At 46.2% G+C, this 17,555-nt stretch overlaps 1 protein-coding gene across 1 annotated transcript in view; it reads right to left on the bottom strand.

Annotated features, from left to right (window-relative positions):
* Nucleotides 1-17,555, bottom strand: part of LOC126547949 (phosrestin-2-like) — a 519,260-nt gene that overhangs the window by 79,739 nt on the left and 421,966 nt on the right. Inside the window, exon 5 of the mRNA XM_072289367.1 lies at nt 11,840-12,131. Within this exon, the coding sequence (XP_072145468.1) occupies nt 11,840-12,131 (292 nt within the window). The remainder of the gene's footprint in view (nt 1-11,839; nt 12,132-17,555) is intronic.

The following is a 17,555-nucleotide window of genomic DNA, read 5'->3' as shown; positions in this document are numbered from 1 at the left end:
TTTGAACCTGCCTTGCACCGCAAAGCCAAGCGAAGGATCGTCTATGAATCTTCGGAGTCAAGTTCGTTGACCGTAAAAAATGCGCCTCAACGATGACCTCATAACATCCTGTTTGTGCCAAAGAAACCGACTGACAATCTCCGCGTCCTCAAAAGGCAAGCACTGTCCTTGTTTCTCGAGAACACTGCTCCAAATGCGATCAAGGGCGTTAGGCTAAACGCACGGAAAAAAACATCTTGGCCATAGACGTGACGACCCCGAGTGCGCTGAGCCTTCTGCAGCGTGTAACGCAGCTGGGCAAGATAAGGGTTCGATCCATTGTCCCAGTGGATGATACCACCATTGCAGAGCCATTTATGACATTGACATTAAGATCCCCGATGCAGACCTTCCAGTACTCATAAAACGAGCGACTGAAAACAATGTTATTATGCACGTCGGCCGTCTTGGTAAGACACGTTGTGTAAAATTAACATTCAAAGCTGACTAACTTCCCTCTTACGCGAAGGTTGGCCGCTTCCGCCACCCGGTTCGATAGTTTGCTCCAAAACCGCTGCAATTTTATAACTGCTCGAGGATCGGCCATGTGAAGGGCGTTTGCATAAATTCTGCCATGTGTCCCCGATACGCCGAGCCCCACACAGGACAAAACTGTAGTGCGACTGTTTTGAAGTGCTCTAACTGGTCAAGGCGCGCACAGTGCTTCTTCCAAAGGTTACCCGAAGATTAGGAAATAATTTTCTGTGCTCAAACAAATGGTTAGGGACAATTCAACCCACAAAGAGGCCGCTGAAACAGTGCGACGTAGACGACGTCGCTGTAGATGGCCCTCACGTAGGAGTGCGACTGGTTCGAAAAATGCGTTACCTAGTTCCCAGCGCAGCAAACGCTCACGCTGGATGACAGAAAAGTCCGAAACGTCTCTCTTCAAATGAATGGCCATCGCTTCCAGTTAGACGACCTATAGAAGAGCAATAGCAGGTGCCGCTTTCAGTATAGCAAGCTGCTACATCGGATGAGGCACGACATGCAAATCACCAAGCGGTATCGCAACTGGGATCCTTAATGAATTCCATTCGCGTGTTGCTGAACAACATGCACACAACGTCAGCCAGAAGTGCACTGCAAATACTGGACACACTAAGTCCGGTGCTGGCGGCCCTTGAGTAAACCATGGCCCACTAGCAACTATCTTTTCGGGAGGAGATCCGAAAAGCGGGAATTTTCCAGTGGAATGTCGGGAGACTCCGATCGCGCATTGCCGATCTGCGACGATTCGCGCACGCCAACAAGTTTCCCGTCATCATCAACTGCGAGCCGAACTTAACGAACTGAATGAGGCTATCCGGCTATGAATAATTTATGTCGCCAACTATTGGTGAAAATAGCAAGGTTATGGTGCTTATTCGCCGTTACCTCACTCACATTCTTCAGCCTGTACCGCCTCTTGCCGATAACCAATACGTATACTTAACAGTAAATAAGAAGTGACTTACCGTTACTGTTGTGGTTGCCGACTTTTCACCATCAAGTATATTTGATTACAGAACATTACGAGACATCCTGTCAACATCTCCTTCTCCATAAATTATCATCGGGGACTTCCACGCTCATCATACACTCTCGGGAAGTACGAATATGAACGCGAAAGGCACAGACTTGTCATCTTTCGCCTCCGACAGCGAATTATGGGTTTTAAATGACAGTACCTTTCTACGTGGCTGCACATGCAGCAGCTATTTTGACTTGGCCTTCGTCTCATGAAGTCTCGTCAGGCGTACTGGGTGGTTTACGGACATTGAAACGCACGGGAGCGACCATATTCCCAAGTATGTCAAGATGAGAGGGCTCTCCTCTTCCAACTCAGATTTTACAATCCAAAGAGTGGACTGGCCCGAATTCCTGTCTGTTTTGGAAGACTTCTGTCAGTGTAATTTACTACATAATTTGGAAGACCGAGTCAAGAGCACAGTGAAAGACAATACGCGTACTCTAATGTGCTCTTCGAAATTCGCGGAATCTGATATGGAAATAGAGCGACTTCGAGAAATTCGGCGACGTGCCGAACGTAGATACAGACGAACGAAGTCAATGGATGATTTATGGACTGTTAGACGCCTACAAAAAAAGCTCCAGCGCCGGTTAGATAAATTGGAGTTACAACGCTGGACTGTTTTCTGTGAATCGCTGGACCCTCGTAATCCCCTATCGCGCTTATGGAGGACAGTGCGAGGTCTTCGGAGACCACCCGTACAGCGGTCTCCCTTCAAGGCTCTGGCCCTATTCCAACAGCCACCAGATATTGATGTCGTAGAAGGCTTCTGTGCTAGATTATCCGGGCAACTCACAGCTTCCAACAACTTATCCCATTCTATCAGCTTCCCGACACCATGTGACCGCCGCATAGATCTACCATTTTCCATCCATGAACTCAAGGCGGCACTATCTTTGTGCAGACGTACCCCTTCACCAGGACCTGACGGAATTTCTTACAGAGCTTTGTGTCATCTGGGTGAGCGGGCGAGGATTGTTCTGCTTGAAATGTATAATGAGTCCTGGTTAAGTGGCACACTTCCCACAAGCTGGAAGACTAGTCGCGTAGTTCCGCTACTGAAGCCTGGAAAGTCTCCGTTGGAGTTTTCATCATATCGCCCGATTGTATTGGAGAGCTGTGTGGACAAAGTGATGGAGAGGATGATCCTCGGACACCTGGAGTAGTACTTGGAATACCACAACGTCTACCCAGATGCTATGGCAGGCTTGCGACGTGGCCGCTCATCAATTGATAACGTCATCGACCTGGTTACCTACGTTCAGCACCAAAAAGTATGTAAACGTCTCTGCGCTTCTTTGTTCCTCGACACCAAAGGGGCGTACGACAACGTTTCACATGAAGCCATATTCGACGCTCTCGAAGAGGTAGGCCTCGGTGGTCGGATGTTTAGATGGATACATAGCTATTTCTTTATGCGATCTTTCTTTGTGAGCACCGAGCGCGGCCACACTCCTATACATTACACCTACTGTGGCGTCCCCCAGGGCGGTGTGCTGAGCCCTATCTTGTTTAACCTCACGCTGATTGGTCTCCTTGATCACATTCGAAGCACAGTTAAATTATCCATGTACGCGGACGACATATGCGTTTGGGCGTCCGGTGTGAAACGCTTACAACTGCGCGCAAGGCTACAAAAAGGTGCCACTCAGATTGCACCCTACCTGCGCAATCAAGGCCTGCAGATTTCATGAGATAAATGTGCACTTGTGGCATTTACGCGTAAGCCCATGATGCACTACAGTGTATTAATCAATGGGCAGATACCATTTCTATGGTCTCACAAATTCTTTGGTGTCATAATTGACAGGGATATCTCAGGGAGCCCCAATGTATTGTACACGAAGAAGCGGTTGACGGGAACGTATCACCTTCTCAAGTTCTTCACTGGAAAGACCGGGGCAATGTCTACAATGCAATGCTGCAACTATATTGGGTACTTTTTCTCGGCTTTTTGCTGTACAGCTTGCTAGCATTGACCAACGCAAGCACTAGATACCAACGTACCATTCAAAGCGTTCAGGCTGAGGCGCTCAGGATTTGTCTAGGTATTTCCCGAAGTGTGTCCATGGTGGCCACTATTGCAATCGCTAGAGACCACCTCATCAAGACCCACCTCACAGTTGGAGCACTAAGAGTGCACGTAAGGCACCTTGCCCGCTCTTCTTGCCCCCTTCTAGCCTCTCTACCTGCCGAGAGACCACGTGCCTCGTTCTGCCAAACGGTATCCTCACATCGTGCGGCTATACCATCTTGCTTCACACCTGCCGCGATACCTTCGACTCCACCTTGGTGCCTCATTCAATCTGACAAAGATAAACCTGACAATACCTGGCGTCTGGAAAAAAGATATGTCAACGCCGGCTCTTAAACAGCTTACCTTACTCCTATTAAATGAGAAGTACCGGTATTACACCCACATGTACACCGACGGCTCCGTCCTGCCGAAGAGCTCTACCGCAGCTGTCGTCATTCCAGCAAAAGCTACCACTATAAAGTTGAAAACTTCTCACTTGACAACGTCGACGGCAGCAGAAATCGCAGCGCTTCGAGTCGCACTACAATTTATTATTGACGAATCAACACACAAATTGTCAATTTTCTGCGGCTCGAAGATGGCACTACAGTGTTTATCGCCAGCCTTACGGCGCGGTCCACATGAACAGTTGATATTTTAAATCACAGAAGCCATACATCACCTGACTGAGAAAGGACATGAAATAATTTTTCGGTGGCTACCAAGTAATTGTGATATCATAGGCAGTGAATGTGCCGATCAAGCTGCTCGTTCAGCTCATGCGGAAGACAACCGCCTATCGATCTCGCTATCTAGGACAGATGCTGCAAGGATGCTCCCCCTACTTGCACGCCAACGCACTACATCAGAATGGAATGAACCACATTTTATGCACGCCCGTTTATACGCCCTGGATCGAACCTTAAGCCTCAGATTTCCACCAAGACTTCCCTGAAGAGACGTGACCCTTTTGTGTAGGCTACGGCTGGCCGTCGCCTTTACTAATGCCTACACGTTCCACATATGGATGGCCGACACCGCAGCATCTGGCGATTGCGGCTACGCGGAAACGATGCGTCATGTTCTTTGCCAGTGCCCGCAGTACGGTGTGCAGAGACACTCGCTTTCCGTCGTGCTGAACCAGTTGGACGACCAGCCTCTAACGTAAGAATTTTGAAACATCGACGCGACTTATCATCGCATCAGAAGGCCGTGCAAGCGCTACTGCGCATCATGAGATCGACCGGCCTGTGTGAACGCCTGTGATAGTAACACCTTTCCTGCTACCTGTTTCCCGTTTCTTTCCGTTTTTTTTCTTGTTCCTTTTTTCTCCTCTCGCTCTTTGTCGCCTTTACAACCCCGATATTTCCCACCCCAGTGCAGGGTAGCAAACCGGAAACTCACCTCTGGTTAATCTCCCTACCTTTCTTCTCTCTCTCTTCTGCATATCAATCTTGAACACCACTCTTACACATTCTTTGTTAAACTCTTCAATCATTTGTTGTAAGTCGTCCCCTGTGTTGGTAACCAGGACAACGCCATCTGCAAACCGAAGCTTCCTGACATATACGCCATCGATCGTCACTCCTAAGCCTTCCCAGTTTAATAGCTTGAATACTTCTCCCAAGCATGCCGGGAATCGCATTGGAGAGATTGTGCCGCCTTGCCTGACCTCTTTCTTGATAGGTAACTTTATACTTTTCTTTTGAAGAACCAAGGTAGCTGTGGGATCTTTGTAGATATTTCTCAAGACATTCACGTATGCCTACGGTACTCCTCGATTACGCAATTGCTCTATGACTGCTGGTATCTCTACCGAATTAAATGCATTTTCATAATCTATGAAAGCCATCTAGATTAGGTGATTGATGACATGGATCGCCGAATATCCTTTCTTCAAGCCAGCCTGTTCACGTGGTTGACTGAAGTGAAGTGTTGACCTTATTTTATTGGAAATTATGTTGGTGAATATTTTACACAATACTGCAAGTAAACTAGCGGGCCTATAATTTTTCAATTCTTTAACGTTCCTCTTCTTGTGGATTAGTATAATGTTGGCATTCTTCTAGTTCTCTGGTAGACTTCAAATCGTAAGGCACTGCGTATAAAGGGCCGCAAGCTTTTCAAGCATGATATCTCGTCCATCTTTCATTAAATCTACTGTTATTCCATCTTCTCCTGCCGCTTTTCCCCAGGTCGTGTCTTGGAAGGTCCTTCTAACTTCATCGTTAGTTATAGATGGAGCCTGTGCATCATGTTGATTACTACTTCGAATGGAGGTATCGTGGGTCCTTTGGGTACTGTACAAGTCAGTATAGAATTCTTCCGCTGATTTTGCTATATCTTCGATATTGCTGATAATATTACCCTGCTTATCTTTCAGTGCAGACATATTGGTTTGCCTCATGCCAAGTTTCCTTCTCACTCATTTCATGCTGCGTCCACTTTTTTGCTGCTTCGTCTGTCTTTCTGACGTTATAATTTCGAATATACCTTACTTTGTCCTTATTGATCAGTTCTGACAGTTTCGCGAATTCTATCTGATCTCTTGAGTTAGAAACTTGCATGCTTTGTCGTTTCTTTATTAGGTCCTTTGTTACTTGGAATAGCTCACATACGGGTTGCCTTGGTGCCTTACCTCCAACTTCAATTGCTGCTTCTGAGATCAGCCTAGTTACGGTTTCATACATTACCTTTATGCCACCTTCATCTCTCTGTTCTAAAGCTGCATATTTCTTTGGAAGCGCCAGCCTAAATTGGTCTGCTTTCACCCTTACTGCTTCTAGGTTGACCTGTTTCTTCTTGACTAGTTTTATTCTTTTTCTTTGGATATTGAGGAAAACCCTACACCTCACTAGCCTATGGTCACTGCATTTTACCATACCTAACACTTCTACATCCTGCAATACGCTGGGTTCTGCAGAGAGTATGAAATCTATTTCATTTCTTGTTTTTTCATTAGGACTTTTACATTAAAATGAATTTTTTGGGTTTAACATGCCATAACCACTTTCTGATTATGAGGCACGCCGTACAAGAGTACTCCGGAAATTTCGACCACCTGGGGTTCTTTAACGTGCACCTGAATTTAAGTACCACAGGTGTTTTCACATTTCGCCCCCATCGAAATACGGCCGCCGCGGCCGGGATTCGATCCCACGTTCGTGTGCTCAGCAGCCCAACACCATAGCCAGAACGTCGGGTCACTTTTACATGTCTACTTCCTGTTGCTACGCTTCGAGGAAGGTGTTCCTTATTCCCAGCTTATTCCTTTCCGCGAATTCTACCAACATCTCTCCTCTGGTGTTCCTAGAAACCACGCCGTAGTTGCCAATTTCTTGTTCACCAGGCTGATTGTTCTCCACTTTTGCATTGAAGTCGGCCATAACTACAGTATACTGAGTGCGCATTTATCATCGCTAATTCAACGTCTTCACAGAACTGTTCTATTCCTTCATCATCCTGAGTGGCTGTTGGAGCGTAGGCTTGTGCTGCCTTTATTTTATACCTCCTATTAAGTTTTATTACGACTACTGGTTCCCTCTCGTTAATGTTGTAGAGTTCATCAATGCTACCGGCTACGTCCTTACGCATTAGAGGTCATACCCCGTATTGTCTCTTATCTGGAAGTCCTCTGTAGCAGAGGACGTGGCCATTGGTTCGCACTGTATAAGCCTCACCAGTTCTTCTAACCTCCCCGAGGCCAATAATATCCCACGCAATGTGTGATAATTCCTCAGAGTCCTGCTAAGCTAGCTTCACTCGAGAGGGTTCGTGCATTGAACGTTGCCAGGTTCAGTTTTAAGTGGCGGCCTGTCCGGATCCCGATATTCTTAACGGCCTCCGCTGCGTTACAGATCTGACCGCCAGCTTGGTCAGGTGCTCCGCAGCTGCCATTCGTTGAGTGAAGGAGTCATGAAGGAGGTAGTGGCCGAATACTGCATCAGGGAGGCCTATTCCTGTTCTGGTGAGGGAGTGTCTTTTGTTGAAGCTTAATGGGCCTTCCTAATTTGGTTGCACCTGGACTAGTATAGCCCCACTGGCTCTCAGCATGTTTTTTTTGCCCTTGTCAGGCGCCACTCCAAGCCTGAAAATGGGGTGTACTGGAGGAAGATTCCAGCTTACGACCTGCAGATTTGAGGCCCGGTGTTCTACCTCTACTCCACGCAACTGCCTTAGTCACATAGCTACAATTGGAACACTTCCAATGTATTATTAAACCATGCTGCCGGCCGTTCCAACCCCACCAACCAGCGCTTCGACGAGCCGCATCAATGACACTTAATTCCGGCAAGTGGGCATGTATATGAGCCCAATTGTATCAAAGATTCGCATGGGTTGAGGTTATTTTGTTTCATCACAGCTGACCTTCGCCGGCGAGTAGCCACGTCTAAAGTCAGAAATGTTACCACTAAGCGCATATTGAGAAGGTATTCTATTATATAAGTATACAGGGTGTTTCAGCGCACACTTTCAAAATTTTTTAAAGGTTGCCTGCGTCAGATAGCATAATTCTAGTTCATGAGCTTGTCTACTCGAAGAGGCGGACATTATTCGCCCAAAAATTTCAGTGCATAAATGACTAATTAACAAAACTTTACTAATCGACTTCTTAAATAATTACCTTATTGCAATTTACAAATTCTAGCCGCGGAGCTCGGAAGGCCGATCCCCTTGGAACGAGTTCTCAGGATGTCACCAGTTTCGAGATATTAATTCTTGAACTTTGCGGATAAATGCATTGGCGTTCCGGTCACTTTAATAACAAAGCGTCGTTTTATGCATTCAAGCACAAAAGCAACTGGGACGCCAATACATTTCTCCCCATAGTTCGGGAATTAATATCACGAAACTGGTGTCTTCCTGAGAATTCGTTCCAAGTGCATCCACCTTGCTAACTCTACAGATAGAATTTGTAAATTATAATATGGGTCATAATTAGGCAATTAGTGAAAACGTTAATGAATGATCTTTTGGTAATTAGTCGATTATGCATTTAAATTTTTTGTGCAAGTAGTGTCCGCCGCTTCGAGTAGATCACCTCATGAACTAGAATTGTGCTATCTGCCACAGGGAACCTTTAATAATTTCTGAATGTGTTCGCTGAAACACCCTGTACATATCTTAATTTTTCTCTGTAGAGAAAGCACATTTCTGCGCCGTACAGATATTTATTCATTTCAAAGTACCTTACAGGCCCCAAGGGGAGCATTGAGTAAAGGGGGCGTCCTTGAACAAATGACAAGAGAAAACCGATATATGAGCGGTAAAAAATGCGAGAGCTAAAAATGTTTATAGTGATGACCGTGCTTGCAAAACAGTGTTACAAATAAAAACGGTAAATCAATACAAAGAGTTGTCGGGAAAGGAAAGAAAAGTACAGTTCACGGTAACATAAAAAGCGACGTATCACTAGCGCAAAATAAAGTACATCGCGCGAGCACATAAAACAAACAAAATTGAAACAACGTCAACGAAAAAAAGGAAAAAAAGAAGAAGACATGGCACATATGTGACACGTATTATATGACATGACATATGTACAGATGAATATATTATGATAAAAACTGCGGGTTCAGTAGTTGTCTGAACTTATCATTGCTCAAGTAGTTGTCTGAACTTATCATTGCTCATTTGCTCGACGGTGTTGTTAGGAAGCGAATTCCATAACCAAATTGCTCATGGTAGAGCCGAGAATTAAGTGCGTTACTGTTGCCATAAATGCGAGTGAGGCTTAAATCAATATAAAGTCGTCGTAATGTGCAAGACGCGTGTTCTAGTGGCAAGTTTGATAGCTTCATTTGGTGAACGTATCTATGGAGCAAGGACAGGAGTGCTATGTCACGTCGGCTACTCAGTGATTGAAGGGAAAGGTCGAGTTTTATTTGAGTAATGCTTGACTGGTAGCTGTAATTTCGGGAATTGAATTGACCAGCTCGGTTTTGGATGGCTTCTAACATGCGGATTAAGTATTCATGGTTGGGAGACCATATAGGGGACGCAAACTCAAGCTGGGGACGTACAAATGATAGGAATGCTAATTTACGGATGTTAGACGGGCAGTTACGCAAGTTGCGACGAATATACCCAAAAGATTTGGAAGCGTTTGCGCATATGGTTGTGATGTGAAAGGCCCAGGAAAGGCTCGGTGTAAGATTTACGCCTAGATATTTATATACTGATGCCTGAGACACTTGATTTGTACTTATATAATAGAAAAAGCTGTGAATTGATGTTTTTCGCGTGAATGTCATTAGTTTGCATTTAGATTAGTTAAGTTTCATTTGCCAGTCTTCACACCATGTGGTAACGAGATGAAGGTCCTCTTGAAGAATACGATGATCATCAAGGCTGCGAATTGGTCGATATACTATACAATCATCGGCAAAAACACGCATGCAGGATGAGATGTTATTGGGCAGATCTTTGAAGTAAATAAGAAAAAGCAAGGGTCCTAGTACGCTGCCCTGCGGTACACCGGAACCGACGCATGCAAGGGGTGACGTAAAATTATTAACGACTGTAGATTGCTGGCGATTGAATACCCTTACGAAAAGTTTCAGCCCTCACCTTGCAACGAATTGTCCCTGTGTTCAGAAATTGCGTTTACAGTTCCTCAGAAGCGGGAGACTGAGTAAACACAAGCCACTGAAAAGCTCTGCGTCGAAGAACTTATCTTTGTCTTTCGACAGTATACGGGGGCACGCGTCATTCAGAAAAAAATAGCTGTAGTATCGGCCTGCTCTTTCTCCCAAGAGATATTTTTTCGCCTAGGCGCAAGCAGGCAGCATCACTGTACATAGTGTAGCACTTGGCGCTTTCGCAGCGCTGCAGGCGGCAGTCGATGCGTGCGTCTTTGTGCATGATCGGGCGCCTTTGTTTTTCTGTGCGTGCATTGGTGCGTACGTCTGAGAAAAAAAAGGTGCATCTCTCGGCAGCATCGCTCAATTCATTGTGGCATCCTTGTTGTAGGTCATTTTCTTCTTGTTTTGTTAAAGTGCCTTTCAAAATATTCCTACTTTTCTATTCGCACAGGCTCCTAAATGTTTGACGGCCTAAATAAAGTCCTACGAAAAAAAAAAGAAAACAGATGCACCGTTATTCAAGCGTTTTGTGCATGTGCGTGAGCGCGCGTGCGTGTGTGTGCGTGTGTCGGCCACGGCGGCCGCATTTCGATGGGGGCGAAATGCGAAAAAACTTGTGTACTTGGGTTTAAGTGTACGATAAAGAACCCCAGGCTGTTCAAGTTTCCGGAGTCCTCCACTACGGCGTGCCTTATAATCAAATCGTGGTTTTGGCACGTAAAACCCCATAATTTTTTTTGTGAGTGGGTTTGTGTTCTAGCTCTTGTTCACGAAAACACTGAATTGTGCGCCGCCTTGGTTGGAAAGACAAAGTAGTGGATGCAGCTGTATTTTCGTTTCTTTGGCGCCGTGTGCTTCCTGTTAACTGGGAATCAGAGGGAAGTATAGGCTTCCCGATGGCCCGAGGTCGGAGGCTCGGGTCCCGGCCACGGCCACATTCCGTTGGGGGTGGTATGCAAATGCGCGCGTGCAGCATACTCTAAGTGCACGTACACCCTAGGTGCATGGTCGAAATTAATCTGCATCTCATTTAATTCGGCATTTCTCGTAGGGAATTTAGGTGTTCAGGTGTTTTAGAGTTCTGTACCTAATCGCACGCGATGACTCCTGTCAAGGTGAGTGCTACCAGTTGCTTTCTTTTTCTCCTCCGCGCACTTACTCCCTTTTGACAGCTCTTACCATGTCAAGCAGTTCCTATACACTGTATCGGCAGATGGAAGAACAAAATACGCTAGTGAAACTACTCTAGCTTAATACACTAAACAAGAAGGAACACTAAATACGAGATAAAAGAAAAAAGAAACATGCCGGAAATGTTAATCCGATACGAATACCTTGATGACCTGCAATGGGGGAAGAAATGAGTGTAAGGGAGAAGGTAAACAACGCGAGAGTGCAACACTACATGCGGAAGCACAACGTGCACGCGAAAGTACGATGAAATGTGGTAGTCAATCCTTCAAATCAGTTGTTCGAAGAAAGAGCATCGTTTCCTGAGCTGATAGCCTGGCGCCGACACTTGGATGTGTATATTCTGTTTCTGAAATGAATGCTTGCAGATTATTCGCGTACTCGAGGGCTGCCAGCACTGCACTCAGTGTATCCGGAACGTGAGTCCATTCTGCCAAGCAGCCTGCTCCGCATCGCGAAGCGCAGTGGCACAAAAAATATCCTCTCCGAACTGACCTATGTAAACTTTGAGGTCGTAGGAGACGCCCAGGGGGCTCCCCTGGTACGGCCTTGCCGGGTGCAGGCGCACCGAGGGCGGTGCCTGCGGCGAGATGCGGAGCGTCAACGGGTAAGCGTCGTTGCCCAGCTTCCTGAGCAGGTTGCGCTGCAGCGGCGTCAGCTCCTCTTCGGTCGTCCCGCCGCCGCCGCCGCCGCAGCCCAGCGCGCGAGCCGCCACGCTGCCATCGGCGCCGCCCGCGGCGCCGCTCGCAGCGCCACTCGTCGACGGGGCGCTGGGCTCTGGATAGACCTGCAAGACAGCAGCACCCGGTTCAGAAAACACTGGCCGCGTGCACTGCGCAGCTGAAATATGAATAAATACGGTTAACTGCGGACGGCACTTATGGGTTAAACGGGGTGGGAAAGGTAGGGAGGTTATTCCGAAAAGATTTTGGTTTGCTACCCTGCCCTGGGGGAAGGGTAAATGGAAATGAAAGACAAAAAGCAGAGAAGAACAAGTCCCACCAGGCGGCCGCTGCTTCTTCGGTGAGGTATTATTTTCTGTTTTCTTCGAAGGATCAGTGCTGTTTTGAGACATTGTGCTGTTGTACAAAGAGAACAGACATCCCTTGGGATGTCTGTTCGTGGGATGTCCGTGGGATGTCCGTGGGATCCCGCGTGGTTTTGCTTCGCTCTGAAGCGCATCTCCACGCTGGTAGGCAGCAAAGAACACCGGCACAAGCCCTACGTCCGGCAACGCGTCCCTGGGCGCATTACTGCCGCAGAATCAGCGCCGCATTCGGAAGTACCACAACACGCGCCTAATGTAATCAAACCGGCTGCGCTAGTTTTCAAGGCTGAACTACGTTCCAGCGCACCTTCAGTGAATATGGCTGAGACAAGCGAAAGTGAAGCCAAGAAACCACGGGTTGACGAAGACAGGACATCCACCTATGAGCTAAGCGAAAATGAAGACATAGACTGTGATGACACGCCATTCTCCTTGGTAGTGCATAAAAAGAAGCGACCTGAGGGAATTCCAGTTGTTTTTCGACTCTCACAGGAAGGCCGCAACTTCTGGCAAGCGAATCCGAACAGCACTGCGTCACAAATTGTTTCCGCGGCAAAGAAAAAGGTAGTCATTTCGCGTGAATAGCGAAGGAAGTTTCTCTGTCAACGTTACCTTAGTGTCATCTGCAAGACATCTACTGTCGATGAGTGAAGTGGCTGGTTTGGGAGCCAAACAATTTATTCGGCATCTTATACCAAAAATGTTAGCAAGATACGCCATGTTCCAGTTGAATATACAGAAGAACAACTGGTTGACTTCCTGAAGAATTTTGGCCTGACATCTGCCCGCCGTCAGGCGCGCTACAATCACCGAAAAGACGCAGCGATAGAATCACGCCCTCTGAGAGCCGGTGTCCTTTATTTCAGAGAAGACAAACCAATGCCGCAAAGAGTGCACTTGGGTTTCACGAGTCATCCTGTAGAATAATACCATGGTCCTGCTCTGATACTACAACTGCCAGATTTCGAAATTTAGCGAAGAACTGCCGCAGTCCACGTTGCTGTAAGATATGCTCAGAAGAGCACAACCATACAGAGTGCAAGTCTGTGCGTCAGTCAAAGTGTGCCAACTGTGGCGGAAACCACACAGCTTCCTACTCCGGGTGCCCTCAGAGCAGAGCTGCCTCAAAGTTACACAGACATGAGTTGAAATACGGAAGGCTGCCTCCTCGTAATGACACCCCACTCAACCTTGATACCGTAAGATATGCGCCTCCAACTCCTCCCCCTCCCCCTCCGCCCCCCCCCCCCCAAAAAAAAGAAAAAGAGCAAGGGGACAATTTGAACTATTCTGCAGCTCTAAAGCACTTAGGTAGACGACGTTCACACAGCGAGCGACACGATCCATCTTCAGAGAATGCTACTCATCTTGCCCAGGCATCGAGTCAAATTCGGCGACCTTCTCAGCAACGCCATCTGCCAGTGATGCAGCAACCTCAACTAACATCTGAGCGACTACCTCAGCATTCGCCTCAACACCACCAGTCATCCCAGCGACCATACCAGTCAGCTCTTCAGCGACCTGCTCCGATCACACATGGAGCTTCAGCATCGTTTGGTGATTAGGCGTCTTTATCCGTGGCACAGATGATCCTGCCCATGCTATTCACAGCTCTGCGTGCAATTCTCAGTGCCATTCCACACGCAAACAACCTGCCAGAGGTAAAAGCACTGCTTTGTATGGAGTCGTTGGTGCTTCCACAACGACCAACAGTGTTTTCATATTTCAGTGGAATGCTAATAGTCTTCGAAATAAGTCAGCTGGTTTTCGCGAACTGCTATCTCAACGTAACTTTCCTGTTTTGTGTATACAGGAGGCAGGCGTAGGAGATGACTTCCATCTTTCAAACTATTATTTATAAATCATCGCGCACTGCTGGAAGTTGCAGAGCGATGTTATGCGTGAGAAAAAACCAGCCGTCCTATTTAATACATTCGAGTGATTTAGATATACGGGAGCTCATAGCATGCAAGATATCTTTTAGGAAATACATGCGTCACAATGATCAGTCGTTATCTACAATGTTCTAGCAAAATATCTGTAGACAGGTTGGTGAATGTGTTTGGTATTGCAAACTTACATGTGCTGGTTTGTGGGGACTTCAACGCACATAACGTCATCTGACGTCATCGGGGGCAGTGAATATGATTCCCGCGGAAGCATTATAGTAGTGCGCCGCAGAAAAAAAGTAATTTCATCGTGTTAAATGACAGCTCTCCAACGTTCTTGCGGGGGTTTTGTTACTTAATCTGTATAGATGTTACGCTATGCTCACAAGACCTTCTTGATGGCGTTAATGGTCAACGGCCATAGATACGTTCGCTAGTGATCATTTTGTGGCTCGGGTAAAACATCGTCTCATACGGAGTGAAGGGATCCGGCGCTGCTCAAAATATACTAATTGGCAAAGTTTTCGTCCCTATTTAAGTAATTAATTGGACGAAAATCCGAACTTTCAAAGCTTTGCAAATATATTGTGTGAGTCTTACAAGATCTGCACAAAGCAAGTAATTGTTACAAATGAATACCCTGCAGTTGATGGTGAATATGAATGTCTAAGAGCAATTAGAAGACGCGCAGAACGTGCTTACCGCCGCAGCGGAAAACTGGATGACTACAAGATGGCACAGAAAGTTCAGTCAATTTCATGCAGACGCTTACAAAAATGAGGTACGAGAAGATGGCGAGAATACTGCGTGTCGTTGTCGCTTTCCCTGCAGTTCCCAGAATATGGTCATTTGTCCGATGTTTTAGTGGTCCAGTTACCCAGAGCCATCCTTTCCGAGCCTTTGCCGTAGCTCGAAGCACTCCGGAAACATCCGTGGCTGACGAATTCTGTCAACTTATAACCGGAACAGGAATTCCGTTTACTTGCCTACAATTTACAAGTTCCACAACACTAGTAGAACAGAAGCTTCGTGCGTGCTTTATGTCACAACACCCTCAACTTGGCTGTGAGTTTAGTTTAGCTGAATTGAAATGTGTTCTTACGTCATGCCGTACAAAGACAACCGCAGGCCCAGATGGTGTTACATATGTAATGTTAAAGAACCTATGTCCAGCAGGAAGAATGGCTCTCTTGGAGATATTTAATGATATCTGGGTAAGAGAGACTCTTCTAGATTCGTGGAAATTAGCTCGGGTAATTCCAGTACTAAAACCAGGAAAGACTCCCCTTTGTCTTGACTCCTACCGACCCGTCAGTCTCACAAGCTGTTTTTCCAGACTAATGGAGAAGATGATAGACAGTCGACTGCAATGGTGGTGTGAACACACAAATGTGTTTTCCAACTACATGACCGGTTTTCGACAAAATCTGTGCACAATGATGCAGTATTAGACATTGACGCATGCGTCGAACATGAACGAATGTGTGGAAATGTGACAATTAATAGCAGTATTCTTAGACATTCAAAGAACATTCGACACTGTAAGTCATATATACGCCCTTGCTGGTATGTTAGAGCTTGGCCTACACAGTCGACCACTGCTATGGATATCAAATTTCTTGAACGAAACAAAATATTTATGTAAACAATTGAAGGAGAGAGTAATTATCACAGCATCACGCAGGGCGTTTTGCAGGGCAGTGTTCTCAGTCTGTTTTTATTCAACTGTGTCATGGCAGCCTTGCCACAAACACTACCGTCTGGTCTACAGTATTCTCTGTACGCAGATGACATCTGCATATGGCCTCTGGATGTCATATACAAGACATTCAAACAACGCTGCGAGAGGGTCTTGATAGTATCGACCCCTTTTTATGAGAAAGAGGCATAAGTCTTTCATACGCAAAGACAGCCGTATTTCCTTTCACTAGACGACAGCTGAATAATTTCCAACTTCCGCTTAATGGGTAAAGTTTGGCGTTGGTGAAAGAGCATAAATTTCTTGGAGTTATTCTTGACCGCCAGCTGACATGGGCATCACACATCTGCGCAATTGAAAATCAGGCCAATGCTGCAATAAACGTACTTCGGCGACTCGCTGGCACGACGAGAGGTGGGGGGTGGGGGTGGGGGGGGGGGGGTTGGATCAGTCTCTTCACTATTACAAGTTCAGAACGCACTCATAAAACAAAAAAGGGCTTATTCGGCGCATATTCTCCAAGGTTTAGCGCAAACTTCCGTGGAACGTCTTCAACGTTTACTGGCAAGGGGGCTGCGAGTGTGTCTTGGCGTTCCGCAGGCTACTTCGAGTTCTCCAATAATTGTTGAAGCTCGCCACCCACGATTTCCAGTCATACGAACGGCCGAAAAATGTCAACATATTTATCGCATCTTCGACAAGCATCCATTAAACCTCGCGCTTAACGAACGAAACAAAAGCAAAATTCATGATGCTGAAAAAGAAGGAATTATTACCAAGATTTGAATTATGCAAAGTGGATGTTAGTTACCCTCCTTGGATTTTAACAAGTCCTAAAATAGGATTATCGGTCGACGGGATTAAATCTAAGAGAGACATGTTCATGGTAGACGCACAGCAACTGACACTCTTCCAAATTTACTCCTTATATCCCCTGTACATCCACGTGTATACAGACGGTTCGTGTCATAAAAATTCCTCGACTTCAGCATTCGTCATTCCACATTTGGCGCTGGAGCAAACATTTAAATTATCCCGAGAGACATCTTCCACCGTGGCAGAACTTTTTGCAATCCTGTGTGCTTTGCGTTTCATAACATCAGAAAAGAATGAGCAAAGATGGGTTATCTTTAGCGATTCGCAAGCCGCTGTCACATTACTACAAATCAATAAGAACAATTCTTTGAACACTTTGCTATTGTATGAGACGCTCAAAGAACATACAAAAGCAAGCGCAATGAATCACGTAATTGCATTTCATTGGATACCCGGGCACTTCAATATTCCTGGTAATACTGCAGCGGACGCAGCTGCGAATCAGGCGCACAATAAGGCAGAGACAATCAATCTTCCCCTCTTGCGTAGTGAAGTCCGTGTGCTCCTGAGACAGATTTCTCGCCGTCTCAGCAAAACAACCTCTTTTGATCAGCATTCTAAGAAGTCGGAGTTATACTCTATAGACCCTTGTATAAACGTATCAATTCCGCAAAATCTAAGAGAAAACAGAAAACTTGAAACATTGGTGCACTTCCTGCACCTTGGTACTGCATTTACCAGACACTTCTTATACACGAT

This window comes from Dermacentor andersoni, chromosome 1, assembly GCF_023375885.2.
Source record: "Dermacentor andersoni chromosome 1, qqDerAnde1_hic_scaffold, whole genome shotgun sequence".
NCBI lineage: Eukaryota > Metazoa > Arthropoda > Arachnida > Ixodida > Ixodidae > Dermacentor > Dermacentor andersoni.
The sequence above is the reverse complement of the archived record's forward strand: the minus strand, read 5'-3'. Positions and strand labels throughout refer to the sequence as shown.